Source organism: Neovison vison, chromosome 3 (assembly GCF_020171115.1).
Source record: "Neovison vison isolate M4711 chromosome 3, ASM_NN_V1, whole genome shotgun sequence".
In the NCBI taxonomy this organism is placed as follows: Eukaryota; Metazoa; Chordata; class Mammalia; order Carnivora; family Mustelidae; genus Neogale; species Neogale vison.
The window spans coordinates 8,766,275-8,781,371 of NC_058093.1; the positions used below are offsets into that span (position 1 = coordinate 8,766,275).

At 42.2% G+C, this 15,097-nt stretch overlaps 1 protein-coding gene across 1 annotated transcript in view; it reads right to left on the bottom strand.

The window, feature by feature from the left end:
• The window catches only part of HECW2 (HECT, C2 and WW domain containing E3 ubiquitin protein ligase 2), a 227,005-nt gene extending 216,480 nt beyond the window's left edge, over positions 1-10,525 (bottom strand). The window contains 1 exon segment of the mRNA XM_044241206.1: positions 10,208-10,525. Within this exon segment, the coding sequence (XP_044097141.1) occupies positions 10,208-10,499 (292 nt within the window). The 5' untranslated portion in view covers positions 10,500-10,525.
• Positions 10,526-15,097: the final 4,572 nt, after the last annotated feature.

Sequence of the window (15,097 nt, forward strand, 5' to 3'; positions counted from 1 at the left end):
CCAGTGAGCATGCATACACTGGGAGATGTGCAATTCATAATTTAAATTTACAAAAAAATACAAAATAGGACTTAGAGGAAGAATTTCTTAATGTCACTGCTGAACCCAAATTATGACCCTCTGGTCCTTACCACTTAAATCAGATTGAAAACCTGAGACGCTCTCTATAGTTCCTCTGATGTCCACATGAAGGGTGCACATCTGTAAAGTTACTTACTCAGAAACTCAATAGTGTCAGCCTAACTGTGGGAAAACAACTGTCAGAAATTAATATGACGATTGACAGTTATCACAGCTCTACTGTAACTCAGAGACTGCCTGCATAAGACTAGTTTACAACGAAGATAAAATAAATGCTGCAGAATGAAAGCGCGAACACCCAAGAGCCCACCACGGAGAGAATCTACTGGAGGAAATGAAGGGAAAATTTCAGGTACACCTGATACCTTTCGCTGCTATCTACATTAACAAGAAAAAAAAAAAAAGAATATTCTTTGAGTTGGTACATCAAAAGAATTTGAAGTTGAAATGAAACTTCTCCTGCTTGCTTCCATTTTTTTTAGAACACAACTTTTGTTGTATGTGCATGTGTGTTTTCTCGGAAAATCAAACCTCACACACTGTAGTGCTGCTGATTCAGGTAAGTCTCTTTTTCTACCATTATTGTTTACTCATTCAATACATTGTTGTTTTAAGCCACTAAGTTTTCTCAGAGCTTCTTAGGCAATATATTAAACTGGAATAATCCCTGTCTATTAAAAAAAAGTGTAACACTAACAATAATGACTAATATAGAAAACAGGATGGAATTAAATATTGTCAACAGTAAAAGAGAGGACAGAGAAGGAAGCGAATATAATAAATTTGTTCAAAGATCCTTGTAGAATTTGAGAGGTATGTAAAGATACTGATTCATGTTAACCTTTAGTTCAATTTTACGTGACAAATATTTTAAGGATAACTGCTAACAGACTAGACCTAGAAAGTTTACCTTTCAAACGGATAGACTGACTAGATGTTAAGGAGTAAAGAAAACTCATTTCAGTGGAAGGCACGTAATCAGGTGTAAAAAAACAACAACAACAACAACAAAAAAAAAACCCTATGAAAAAGCATAAAATATAGAAAACAAGATAGGATGTGGAAATAAATCCAAATATATTAAAAAATAACAGTAAATGTTGGGGCGTCCAGGTGGCTCAGTGGGTTAAAGCCAATGCCTTCGGCTTGGGTCATGATCGCAGGGTCCTGGGATAGAGCCCCGCATTGGGGTCTCTGCTCAGTGGGGAGCCTGCTTCCCTTCCTCTCTCTGCCTGCCTCTCTGCCTGCTTGTGATCACTGTCAAATAAATAAATAAAATCTAAAAAAAAAAACAGTAAATGGTAAAACACTAAATACACCGATTTTAAAAGAAGGTCACTCAGTTCGGATTAAAAATCATAAAGCCACAGATGATTCACAGAGATACACCTGAAGCGTGCCAAAGAATGGCTGAAAAGAAATCAGTGGGAAAAGATACATCGAACAAAAACTAATCAAAGGAAAGTTGACATAGCAACTGATAATAGACAAACAGACTTTAAGAGAGATATCAGGATAAAAAGGTGACATTATAGATGTATTTTCTTTATTGATATGCCCATTAATCCTTAGAAAAGTATGAGAAGGCAATTATAACAAATATTATAAAAACAGTTTGTGTGATAAGACATTTTTTTGTGAGTTAGTAATGGGTTTTATCAGAATGAGGAATTTTTTTTTTTCTTTTGAGGGAGAGAGAGAGAGTAGGGTTGGGAGGGGAAAGAGGGAGAGGCTGCGTGTTCAGGGCAAAGCCAACAAAGGGCTCGATCTCACAACCCTGAGATCATGACCGGAGCTGAAATCAAGAATCAGACAGATAACTGACTGAGCCTCCAGGCGCCTGTGGATTGAAGAATTTCTAAACCTCATGCTAATGTTGTCTTAACTCTATCAAAAAATATTTACAATCATTCCACATTTACTAATTTCGGTACCTATATAAGCATCCTTTAAGGAAAAGCAACATAAATTGGAGGGGGGGGCTCAGATAACACTCACAGAATAACCCGATAAAAAACAAAAACCATCTCACCATCACAGTGTACAGACCGAAGAATGCCTATTTCAAGTATGGTTTTCTACCTATACGTCAGGGGACAAGATATACTAAAGTTTCCTTGGATACACTAAGCCATCCATCATTTTAAAGTCTACCGAATGTCCAGGGAACTCTTCCACAGCCAGTTTAAATACATGGGCATCTCTGTGAACTAGATCTTTAGCATGCATATGAGAAGAGAGATCTGTGATGGTCTGTGATGCCAACAAATGCTGTGAATTCAGGTTCTAACGCCACAGGGCATCCATAGTGTCCGGTACTGTCCTTGGTCCTGCTCTGGGTGTGTCTTCTCATTCAGTCTCCTGAACACGCTGTCAAGTCTATATGAAAGTATGACACTTTTCAATACTCAGCATCTATCCTTGCAGTGACCGTGTAAGGATGTCTTGGGCTTTGAAACAGACCAGAGGACCGCACACGTTGTTAGCAAGACGCATCTACTACAGTAGAGACGTCAACTGCTTCCTTAAAGAGCCAATGTTTTCTCCCCATTGCCCGGTCTCTGTGCAGTTAGGCAGATCATGGCCCTAATGCTGAATGGAGTCCCTGAGAAGAAGTGAGATGTGTCACTCTGGGGCCAAAGCATTTAAGAGCTGATGTAGGTGTCTCCAGTGCCCTCTTTCCTTAACACCTGCCCAGAGAGGCCTTCTGTTACAGATAGTGTAATGGCGCAATGGTAGCCCTTGATAATCCAATATGGCAAAAATCAGGAGAACGGTCAGCCTGCATGTCTATCCCACAGAACAAAGCAAGCCCCCGTCAATCCATGTTGGACACAAAGTATTAGAAAGAAATAATCTTTTGTTCTGCTAAGTCACTGAGGATTCAGAGTTAGCTCACTTGTACAGCATAATCTGACTGAGGCTAATACAACTAGGTAACAAAAAACAATTTAGAGTTAAGTTGTTCCAAAAAGCATTTCGTGTTCAAAGCTCTTATTCTCTAAAAGCATTTTCTAAAATTTAAAGACATGACCTGAAACAACTTTTCTTTGGCAGTAATCATGTAAAAATACCAAAAGAGCTTACAGTCACTCTTTACTACATTTGATAGCTATTCTGGAAACTAAATACTTAATACATAAATTCTTTGTTCCATTTGATTGAATTTGGGATTAAACTGCAGCTTTCCCATCACCTTGAAAAGCATATTGGTTCAGAACCTACATAATACTCAAAAGACTGTATTATTTAGCATCAAAATTTGAAGTGCTTTATATAATTTCTAGAACTCTGACTCAAAGGATTGGCTTTGGGTTCTTATAAGCAGAAGCAGTCTGGTGTGTCCCTTTAATATGGACATCCCTTCTTGTGGATTCATCCAGAAGGTAAGGTTGTGCTGCAGCTTCAGACTACAGAAAAACGATTTTATTATTATTTGCAGTAGCCAAAATAATGACAGTTTACAGTCAGCAGGACCTTACACTAAGCCCAGGCACCTTCTCAAGAGCTTTGTACACGTATTATCTTCTTTCTCATGACACTGGTACTTTTCTGGTCTTTTTGTTTTTTTACAGATGAGGAAACTGAGGTTTAAAAAGGTGACATAATTCAGAAAGGGTTTCTGACATGCACAGGGCATGCTCAGGGCAGCTCCGCGGCTCTTTGTGTGGAATCGACATCAAAGAGATTACGTAATTCTCTCAAGCCAGTAAGTGTATGGGAATTTACTAGTCTGTCTGATTGCAGAGCCTGTGTTCTTAACCTTGGATCATGGTAAAAAGAATTACTTTGTATGTATGGAGGAAAGAGTTGTAATGTGTGGTAGAAACACCTTTCCCAGGCCTTACTGCTTAAAACAAAGTCCGGGTAGATAGCCAGATTCTCTCTCTCCGTCCCTCCCTTTCTTTCTTTCTACCAGATGGTTTAAAAAAATATATATTAATAGTACAGGTGATAACCCCATACTGCAAAAGTCAAGAAGGTGCTGAGTAAATAACTGAAGGTTGGAAAACACAGGACTGCATTTTCAACACATGGGGGAGAAACAAAGACTAGACCCAAGACACTCAAGGCCCAGCCTTCGCTGCCTCCCACTGGCCGTACAGCATCCTACACTGGACCTTAATTCTTCATGCAATAAACATCGATTTAAACTTTGGGATTTTAAAGCTCTGAAAAGCATAATCCCAAGGCCTTGGTTAACTATTATGATCCTATCTTTATTTTACCACCCAAATGCAAAGAAATACGAAAAACATCATACAACATGAGCCACAATATTTTTAAAGACAGAGTCCAATACGGTTGTTCTGCCATTCATCTTTGTATACGATACAATCAGCACGCAGACCCTGAGAGGTATTCTCAAAGGGCAGTCCAGAGAAATGCTGGCGAACTATGTGCTACTGGTCTATGGCAAGACAAGCTTGAGCCAGAATGTGAAACGGTTGCCTCAATAAGCCCATTATTTAATTTAATTTTCTAACAGCAAGATTTTCTCAGTGAAGGATGCACGACATTGATTTAATTCTGGAGGAAGCTTCTCGTCTAGTGCTAGATCGGCCGCAGGCCAGCACTTTGAGTAGCACTGGGGTCCGGAGCGGCAGCGCCGTCTCGTTTGCATAATGGGCATTGTCCTAGCTCGGTTCAGGTACTTGAAGTTGCCTGAAATTGAGAAATGGCAAAGTAAGCCTTTTGAAGTATTTTTCTTTGGAATGGCCAGAAAGCAGAGCACGAGACCGAAGCTTAAGGGGAATTAGACAGCGGGCCTGAAACAAACGTACTGTTCTGCTTCCAGCAGGGACCGTGCGGCTCTTCAGGGAAAGCTGGTGGCGCTGGGTCCCCTCGGTGCTTTCCCAGTGTGAGCGTCCGGCTCCTTCTGTGCAGCCAGCTCGGAAGGAAGCAGTGCGCAGCAGCGTCGCTCTCCTCAGGGCTCACGTCTCATCACAGAGACTGACGTGACGCTAAGTTATAGATCTAGTTATAAAGTTCTAAATCTGGTGATTTTTGAAAACCATCCGCAAGGTATTCATTGTTGTAATCTGGAGAGCGGAGCTATAGCTACATTGTAATCATCTCTGGAAATCTCAGGCTGTGTATGAGACTTTCTAGAGAGAGAAACTGTAATTAGCACCTGTTTTAGGAATTATGTTCACACCCAAATTTACCACAAATGGCGCTTTGATATTTTCAACCTTTTTTTTTTCTTTGTATTCCCAACAGGACGTATATATCGCTTACAATGCCTGGAGAACAATTTATTTTTCTGACCCAGGAGTATATATTTTCTCCCCAGATTAGCTGAACGTCCTCTGGACTGACTTGTAGAATGCAGAACCTTATGAACAATTAGCCAAACACAAGCCACACTCCCACTTCTCGAGAGTAAGAAAATGTAAGCCAAGAGAAACACAATCTAAGTGCAGAGTGAGCCAGTTAGCCACACCTCACCGGCCAGACGTTCCACCCAAACCCTTTCTTTCCCTTTGGGATTTATCTCTATAGACACCAGCTCTCTGTTCCACAAATAAAACCAGGCGTTGCTAGGAAACCGCCGGCTTCTCAGGACTCCGCTGAAGTAGGGCGGCTGCTCCCTCCAGGGGTCTGAGGCCGCCCCGACACGCGCGCTGCTGCGGGCCCGCTTGGATTCGCAGCGCGCCCGTGTCACAGAGCCCCGGAGAGAATGTGTTTCTGGTTAGCCACAACGGCCTTAACTTGGTGACATCATTTGTACCCAAAATTCTTTTCTCCATCCTGGCCTTGCAGTTCCTCTTTTCCTCCGGGTTCCTCCCGATGTGTCCCCTGGCCACCTTCGCTAATAGGGCCCCCAAGCAGTTCGAGTCACTTAATGACTCGTTCCGTAGATGACACCTGTCACAGGACTGGTCCTACTAAACTCTGGAAATTTTCCACATGGCTTGGAGTTAGATTTTCAAACTTTTTGTATCAGATTTTTGTTACTTTAAAAGAAAAAAAAAATGACCTAATGGATCTTAACTCTGTTGGAGCAGATCTGGGCACATTCCCTAAAGTCGCAACTACTGAGGCAGCCCACACTCCATGTCCTGCCCTCACAAGTGGTTCCTGGCCCTCCTTTCCCCCAGTATCTTTATACCACCTAGCCGCTTGGTTAGGATCAACTGCAGGTCCGAGAGGCGTCACAGCGGGGACGTAAGTGGGGGGAGGACTGTTTCCACACATGGCAAGAACTCGGGAGCGCCAGTCCAAGCTCATTCGGCCTCCTGCTCTGTCATTCCTAGCTTCAGTCTCGGTTGAGGTCTAACGGCTGCTCCACGGACGCAACAGTGCAAAGTGTCGCATCCTGTCACCGCAGCCTCGGGTACGAGAGAAGGGGAAGTCCAATGACGACAGGAGACCCTGGCTTCTCACTGGAAAAGGAAGTTCCCCCCAAAGTCTTTCCCTGACCTCTCACTGGCCAGAGCTGCCTCACAGCCCACTCCTAGGCTACTCCCTCACTGGATTACCATATAAGTCTAGAGCTTTCCTGAGCCTGCGGAGGACCTACCTGCCCTGAGATCAATGGCTCGCTGCTGAGCCCATAACGAAGAAGGATCAGGAAAGAGCTGTCAGTGAAAACCCACACAGCTTCCGCCTATGCCTCTCCACATGGGAGGGCAAAGTCTCCCCAGAACTGAGGCTCCCTCTAACCTAGAGGTCAGACCAGCCCATCTTAGCCCCAGGAGCAGTGGCTGTCTCTCCCTGAAGCCGGGTCTCTGTTCACTCATTCTGAGGTCCCAGAAAAGCCAGGCTTCCTCTGAAACACAGCTGTAGCCTTCAGCCAAAGGAATGTGCCATAATGTCTTAGATGCTGGGAGATGTGTCTTTCCGAGTCATGTGCTGTAGAAGACCTGCCGAAACCAGCAACACGTCCTAGAGCCCCAAGCACGTGGTACTGTCACCTGCAGGTACTAATTTGTGTTCACCCCAGTCCCTTGAGAGGTCTGAGGGCGCCAGTTCTCTCTGCCCTGCCAGGGATCTAAAACACTTGAAAATACACTAAGAAGAAATAACAAACCCATGGAACTGAAACCACCATTTATTATTCACTCAGAATTCTCTGGAAATGGTGAGATGGGAAAATTAAGTGAAATCTCTCACTGCCTCTGGGAAAGCAAAAGCATGGAAGAAACTTCTGCTTCAGGTCCTAGGGCCATGACTAGTTCCAGACTAGCCTTCCTGACGGAAACACCCGTAAAACTGGGAGGTGGTGGTTTTCAGACATTGCACAACAGGTGGCTTAAGATGAAAACCCCAGAGAGAAAAGAATCTGATGAGGGGACTCTATGACCACCCAGGTCTCAGCCAGGGGACAACTTTCTGAGTCCACGGAAGCTCCGACAAGGATGTGGAGATCAGAGTTTGGATCAACAGGCGGGGGACGGGGAAGGAAAGAGCGATGGAGGGGTGAAGGCGAGAAGTGCACACAGGGATGCCCCCCAAGCCTCAGGCTAATGTCTAGACTGCACATGTGCAGAGAAACACGACCAAGGCCTTGTAGAGAGCAGCTGCTAAAGGAGCTGGGGTGCTGAAGTTCCTGGAGGTCCAGCCGTGCTAGAGAACACTGCAGTTATGACCCAGCCAGAGAAAAGACCCTGGTCGGCAGCCCAGGCACCCGCTCAGACATCAGAAACGCCACTACTTGGGAAGAAGTGCAAAGGCTAACAAGGCCTACCACAGATCTAGCTTAGCCAAGCCCTAAACCAAGCCCTAACAAAATCCATAGCACAGACCAAACTTGGAGGTTGAATCCCATCAAGTTAGAAGTGCCGGGGAACGACACTGGGCTTTCCACCGACCCATCCTCACGAAGGGGAAAATTATATTACTCCTATATCCTAATGGGATAAAAGTGAACATTAAAGTAAAAATTGTTCTGCAGAAGTGATTTCCACAACTTAGAATTCTCAGTACCAATGTAAAACCAGTAACTGCTGGATATGCAAGGGAACAGGAAAATGGGATCCATGGTCAAGAGAAAAACACATAATAAAAACTGCCCAGATACTGGATTTTGCAAAGAACTTAAAGCAGATGCATTCGATTCAATTCAAATAACTGAATGAAAATATGGTCTGAATGAGTTAACATATAGGGACTCTCATAAGAAAAATAAAATACACAAAAAAGAAAGAAGTGCAAATTCTATAAATGTAAAGTCAATAATTGACATTTTAAAATGCATTGGATGGGACTGACAAGAGAATGAGGATGAAAATATTAAAAGCTAGTAAACTTGAAGGTAGATAATATTTTAAAAATCATGTTAAAATGAAAACAGTTTTGTGAAATCTAAAAAATTGAAGTTATGTAAAACCAAAAGAATTACTTCCAAAGTCCCATTTAACACTGTAAGACTTTTTGGTGAAATAATAGATATCAGAAATAAAAATACAATTTTTAAATCCTACCGTCTCCATCTTGAAAATATATTTAGACACACCTGGATAAAAATGCTGGACTCTTTTAAGACTTTTTCCCCCTTTTTTCATTGTCATAAGAGGAAACAGAGAAATAAAAATTCTTGAAATATTTTTTGCCATTTTAGATTTCCTGCTATCAGCATGATTAGTTGAGTTACTTACATCAGTAAACACAAATCAATTTTATTTTAGTCAACATAAAATTCTTTTTTACTGAAAAACATAGATTTAAGTGGGTTGAACATTTTGATACACCGTCAACAAAGCTGTTACTCTGCCTTAAATCAGAGTTTGTCAAGACGGTGCTACCGGGCCATTGCGGGAGGCGGACCTGTGCGCTGCGGGGTGTGGAGCGGCACCCCTGGTCTCCCATTCCCTACCCCCCTGTGTCAACCAAAGATGCTCCAGACATTACAAAGCGTCCTGTAGGAGGTAAATTTGCCCCTGAATGAGAAGCACTGCCATAAACAAATAGCCCCCACCAATTTACTCCAAAAAAAAAAAAAAAAAAAGAAAGATGCTTAGTTTATCATTTACAGTGAAAGCAAATATGTCTTTCTATTACAATACTTGAGGCTAAATTTTGAAAGGCATTCCCTTTTCTGAGTGAACAACTTTCCCAACTATGGGGAATGTTAGATTTTTTTTTTAATTATTTTTATTTTTTTATAAGTATATAATGTATTTTTATCCCTAGGGGTACAGTCTGTGAATTGCCAGGTTTACACACTTCACAGCACTCACCATAGCACATATCCTCCCCAATGTCCATAACCCCACTCCCCTCGCCTGACCCCCTCCCCCCAGCAACCCTCAGTTTGTTTTGTGAAATTTAAGAGTCGGGAATGTTACATTTTTATTATCAGGTTTAATTTAGATTTTCTTTAAGCCCAGGAGGTAGGGTTTGGATTTTTGCTTTCAATAAAGCAAATTTTCTATTTCCTGGCATGTGCCATTCATCATTTGCTCACCTACGCACAGCAAGTGCAAATCAGCTAAACACAGCTGGGACATTTTTATTAAAATAAATAGGAACCTATTCCTAAGTCATTTGTTACGAAAATATGACACCTTCTTTACTTATCTGATCGAGGACACATCAGGAATTTCAAAATAAGAAGATACCACAGACTGCAAGTTGTTCTTCATGAAACTCAACCTTTAGAAACTACAGAACAGGGCAGCCCTCTCGGGTCCCCTCCCCTTTCAGGAGCTTTGTACTATCACTTCACTATCGCTCAATAAACCTTGCTTTGCTGCCAAAAAAAAAAAAAAAGAAAGAAAGAAAGAAACTACAACATTTTTTTCACATCAGTTATCTAAATCTGGACATCTTTTTCACCAGTTTAAAAATATTAGTAAAAATTAATATCCAATCCTTGCCAAAACGGGACTACTGATCAAGGGTAATGTGAAGCTTTAAAAAGAAAATATTATAAAATCTGCAGGTCCTGGCATTTAATCAGGGTAGAAATATAACCACAAAATTCACAGTGGCAAAGCTATTTATTATTGTTGATTCTCTCCTTTCTAAAGAAGAAAAAAAAAAGTCCCAGAATCTTACTGGGTTTATTTGTATGGTGTGTTCCCCACCCCACGCCCCCCAGCAAAACTACACATCGGTGTTACGTCACAATAAAACTGTCTGCTCTGAGTCTCACGCAGGCCCCTGCCACGTCACTCACCGATATGATAAAGTCCGATCCAGTCACTGGGGTCCACCTCCTCCTTGATGTCCCAGAAGATAATGAGGTTCTGGGCTTGCCCCAGCGTGTACTCGTACATGCTGGCCGTCAGGCTGGAGCGGCTCTCGGAAGTCACCAGGTCCGTGTCGCTGTTCGCCCTCTGGAGGGTCATGTTCTCTGGCATGGAGCTCTGGGCCGCCAGGCTCTGGAGGTTCTCGGGGCTCAGCGTGTACCGCATCTGGGGGTTTCGACGCCGCACAAAAAGCAGGTGCTCCCGGGCCGAGCTAGCCATCCCGCCTGCGCCTCGGGGGTTAGCTTCCTACAAAGCTGCGAGAGACACAAGCACAGGGCGTTAGTGTTACAAGGCAAGGAAATAGGTTTAAGCTTCCCAGACATAAAGCCCTAAACAGTGTTTATTAAAGCCCGACCATGCAATAATCTTCTGCTGTCAAAATAAAACCTACTACTCTACTGTCAGTGGATGATGTCAGAAACAGCTCCTCCAGATGAAGGTCACTTGGAAGGCAATGGCCATCACACACCTGCCGCCCTTGACTTCACAGAGCACGGCTTCCTCCTGGTAATCAAGGAAGGGGATTTCCCTACTAGCGCCTTTAGGTCTATCCTTTCCCCCAACAACCCACCTGCAGAAACGGTCCTGTTTTCTTTCACCCCTACACGTACTTGTTTCCTGTTGAAATCAGATTTTTAAAAAGCAAGACAGAAAATGTTGACATGGTTGAAATAAACCATTGAGCAAAGGATAACTTGCTCAATTTCCTTCGCACAGGAATGTAACCCATCAGTCCTTTTTAAGAACCTGCTCAAATGTCCCCTCCTCTCTTAAATAAATACAGTGGCCACCATCTCTAAAACTTCAACACCTCAGCCTTCCCCATCCCTCCCCTCTCCCTCTGTTTCTTTCTAACAGCAAGTATTGTGATCTGATGTGCCACACAGCACCATGTACTTATATACTTAGTTACTGCGTACTCCTCCCAGCAAGAATGTCAGCTTGGGGAAAAGACAGTCTCCTCAGTAAATGGAGCTGGGCAGACGGGACAGCCACATGCAAAAGAATGAAACTGGACCCTTATCTTATAAAATACAAAAAACAAAAACAAAAAAAACCTCAAATTCAAAATGGATTAAAGATTTGAATATAGACCCTGAAGCCACAAAATTCCTAGAAGAAAACATAGGCCAGTAAGTATCTTGACATCAATCTTGGCAATAATTGTTTGGATCCGACACCGAACACAAAGGCAAAAAAAAGCAAAAATAAACAAGTGGAACTACAACACACTAAAACATCTCTGGACACTAAAAGAAACTATCGACCTCAAAGTTATCCTATGAAGTAGGAATAGCATCCCAGTAGAGGGTGCGTGTAGCGAGGGGGGAGATGAAGTGGAGAAAAGATGGATGTCGTCCGTATCTCTGTTTAACAAACATTCACACAAGCACTGACTCTTTAAAGCGATTTGGAAGACTTGTGTTTCTAAGTCTGTAGCCGCACATGCTTCAACTTTACCCTGTCTCAGTACGTCCATCTGTTAAATGGAGGGGACTTTAAAGGACCATGCAAGATTGTTGTAAGGAGTAGAAAAATCCTAAGTGAAAGTATTCAGCAAAGAGCAATGACTGTTATTTAAGTAATAATGTAATTGCTGAATTAATTAATGCACTACTTAGTCTGGGGTAGCTCCAAGGACTGGAAGACAGTTAACCGAAATCAAATGCTACAGACAGAACTACCTTTACTCAAGAAAAATCACTGTGAGTACTGCCTTGTGCTAGATGACCCTGTAATTGGGGAAGAAGGAGAAAGCAGGCCATCCTTCCCCTGCCTCCCTATTCAACGTGGTTTCTGGCTTCCAGAAGCCAGAAATCAGCTACATGAGGACACACAGCTAAGTTAAAGCTTCGGAACTCAACCATGTCTCTTAAATAACTGTTTCTACATTTAAAAACTTAATTCCAATTTCCAAACAATTCACTTGGGAAAGAACTTTTAAAGCTGAGGACCTACAAGCCAGAACTGCACCAAGTGAGAGGGGAGATTAGAGAGAGAAGAAATTAGAAGACCCTCGGGCACAGAATATGAAGCAAGTCCACTGAAACCTCACTAAGAGCAATGAGCAGGGAGCCATTCCAGGGTCTCGAGCAGAAGAGTCAAAATATGAAATATAAGTATGAGAAACCATCTGAGAGCCTCTGCAGGGTGGGAGGGAAACGGCAGTGGGGAAACCAGTTAAAAGCCGATTAGTTAAGGCATCCGGCCCTGAGAGCGGAGAAACGGATGTCAGTAACACAGAAAGGAAATAAATCAGTTGGGAATATTTCAAAGAAAGAGCCCAAAGACTTGGCAACAGAACGAATATGGGGATAAAAGTAGGAGAAATTAGGACTAAATTCTGGATTTTCAGTCTAAGGGACAACAGAATCCCAGAAACACTAGCAGAGCTGAGAAAAATCAATACCATCTTGGGGGGGTTTGAAGTAAATGCAACGCCTCCAAGTAACTGTCCCAAGGACTCTTGCGAGGGTGGGCCGGGTTTCTGGTCATGAGGCCAGCAGTAAAATAAATATTCAAATGCAAGTCTCTGCTTAATAACAGACTTATTATTTATTAACTAGAATCAACTATGCCAGTTCATCTAGAAAAGGCTTATTCTTTCGGGGTTTCAAAGTCTCATTCAGGGGGCGCCTGGCTGGCTCAGTCAGTGAAGGATTCAGCTCTGTTTCAGCTCAGGTCATGATCTCAGGGTCTTGAGCCCGTGTCTGGCTCCATGCTCACGTGTAGCCTGCTTAACAGTCTCCCTTTCCCTCCGCCCTCCGCCCTGCCTCCTGCTCACACTCCTTCTCTCTCTCTCTCAAAAATTAAATCAAATTAAATTAAAATTTAAAAAGCCTCATACAGGGGCGCCTGGGTGGCTCAGTGGGTTGAGCCGCTGCCTTCGGCTCAGGTCATGATCTCAGGGTCCTGGGATCGAGTCCCACATCGGGCTCTCTGCTCAGCAGGGGGCCTGCTTCCCTTCCTCTCTCTCTGCCTGCCTCTCTGCCTACTTGTGGACTCTCTCTGTCAAATAAATAAATAAAATCTTTAAAAAAAAAAAAAAGCCTCATGCAGATATTTTATTCTACATAATTCAGATCGATGTATTAGAAATAAAATAAAAAATTAGAATGCTTAGATTACAATGAGGGACAACAGTCCAAGCCATTTTTCCCCTCTAGGAAAAGTGATATGTGTTTCAGAGTTCATGTTTCCACAGTAAATAAGATCAAACATGATGCAAAAATTAATTCTCAAAGTTGCATGAAAATGAAAAAAAATCAAACCACTCTAAATGTTATAGATAAAATTTTACTTTATAATTTTACTTTATTCAATGTAATATTCTCACATGGGAAAATTAGCTACTGAAATGACAGAGAATGGCCACTTGACACTTTCTCCTACTGAAATCGAAGAATTCTTCATTTGCTTCTTGGTTTTATACCTATGTCTTAGGCCATAAGAAAGACTAATTTTCTTCAGAAAATTATCCATGCTCTTCTGAAAAGCTTTGGATTGCATGGAGCACTGGGTGTGGTGAAAAAATAATGAATACTGTTTTTCTGAAAATAAATAAATTGAAAAAAAAAATAGAAGGTAAAGCTGATGGTAAGGGAAACTGATTAGTACCCTCCAGTACCAGAAATCTGGTCCCTTCAAGATCCTTCACAATCCATCCTGTTCCGGAAGGACACAACGTAACCTAATGTCCACTGCTTAAACCCCCTCCCCCTTCTATTGTGATTAGGTCTGCACTATGCAGCTCTCTCAGATAACAGACATCTGCTTCAACAACAACTAAAAACAAAATCGCTCTTCTTCCAGAGGTCAAGAGAGATGCAATTACCAAGCAAATTGCAAAACACCTTACTATACAACTTCAGTTCCAGAAGCAGCATATTTGCATAGAAGACACACAGACAGTAGCAGGTGACAAATATACTAAGCAAGTGTTTTCATGTAAAATATTTTTGTTCAAGAATCTGGAGGTGAATGTCAATTGGCTAGATCTCACCTGAAGGGCAAGAATTGACAACATTCCTCATCAAAAGACTTTTACAAACTAGAAATTTTACAAACTAGGATTTTAGCTTCTTAGACGGACACTGACAAGCAAAATCAATAATAGCAACTAACATTCTTATTTAACCTTTCAAATTAAAAAAATATATATACCACACAACACCCCCCCACACACGCACACCCCTGCTCAACCACACTATGCTTCAAAATCCATGTGTGTTTTACTACATAAATAAGGAAAACAAGGGGGGAAAATTATGTCAAGAGACATGAAGGAAAACATAATTAGCCTCCAATAAGCAGAGATGTGAGAAATCTAGGAAGAAATGAGAAACCATCAGACTCCCAAGGCTAGCTGACACACGAGATGAAGAAAGCCATCACCAAAACCTCAACTGAACATGCCTCCCCAGTGGCTTTCCACCATATCTGCTGTTACAAGAAAGCAATCATAGTCATTACTCAGTGTTTCATACATAATCATAACCCCAATGCTCAGCTTCCTTAACAAAAATGTTCTAGCAGAATGATTAATACCAGAAAATCCCTGCTCTATGACTTGCCAGTAAATGCACCCAGGATGCCATGGCATTTTACAGAGAGCCCAAGATGACTGAAACTGCCCCTCCCTTCCACTTCCTCTCAGACAGAGAAGTATCAGAAAATTCCATTTACCCGCCAGGCTGCTGCTCTTTAAGAAAAGCCTCACCTCCTTCTCACTTCATCAAGTAATATGTCAGGATCCACAACACAAAGACAGTCCACTTGTCAGTTTGGAAAAGGAATGTATACAAATGGAGAGAAAT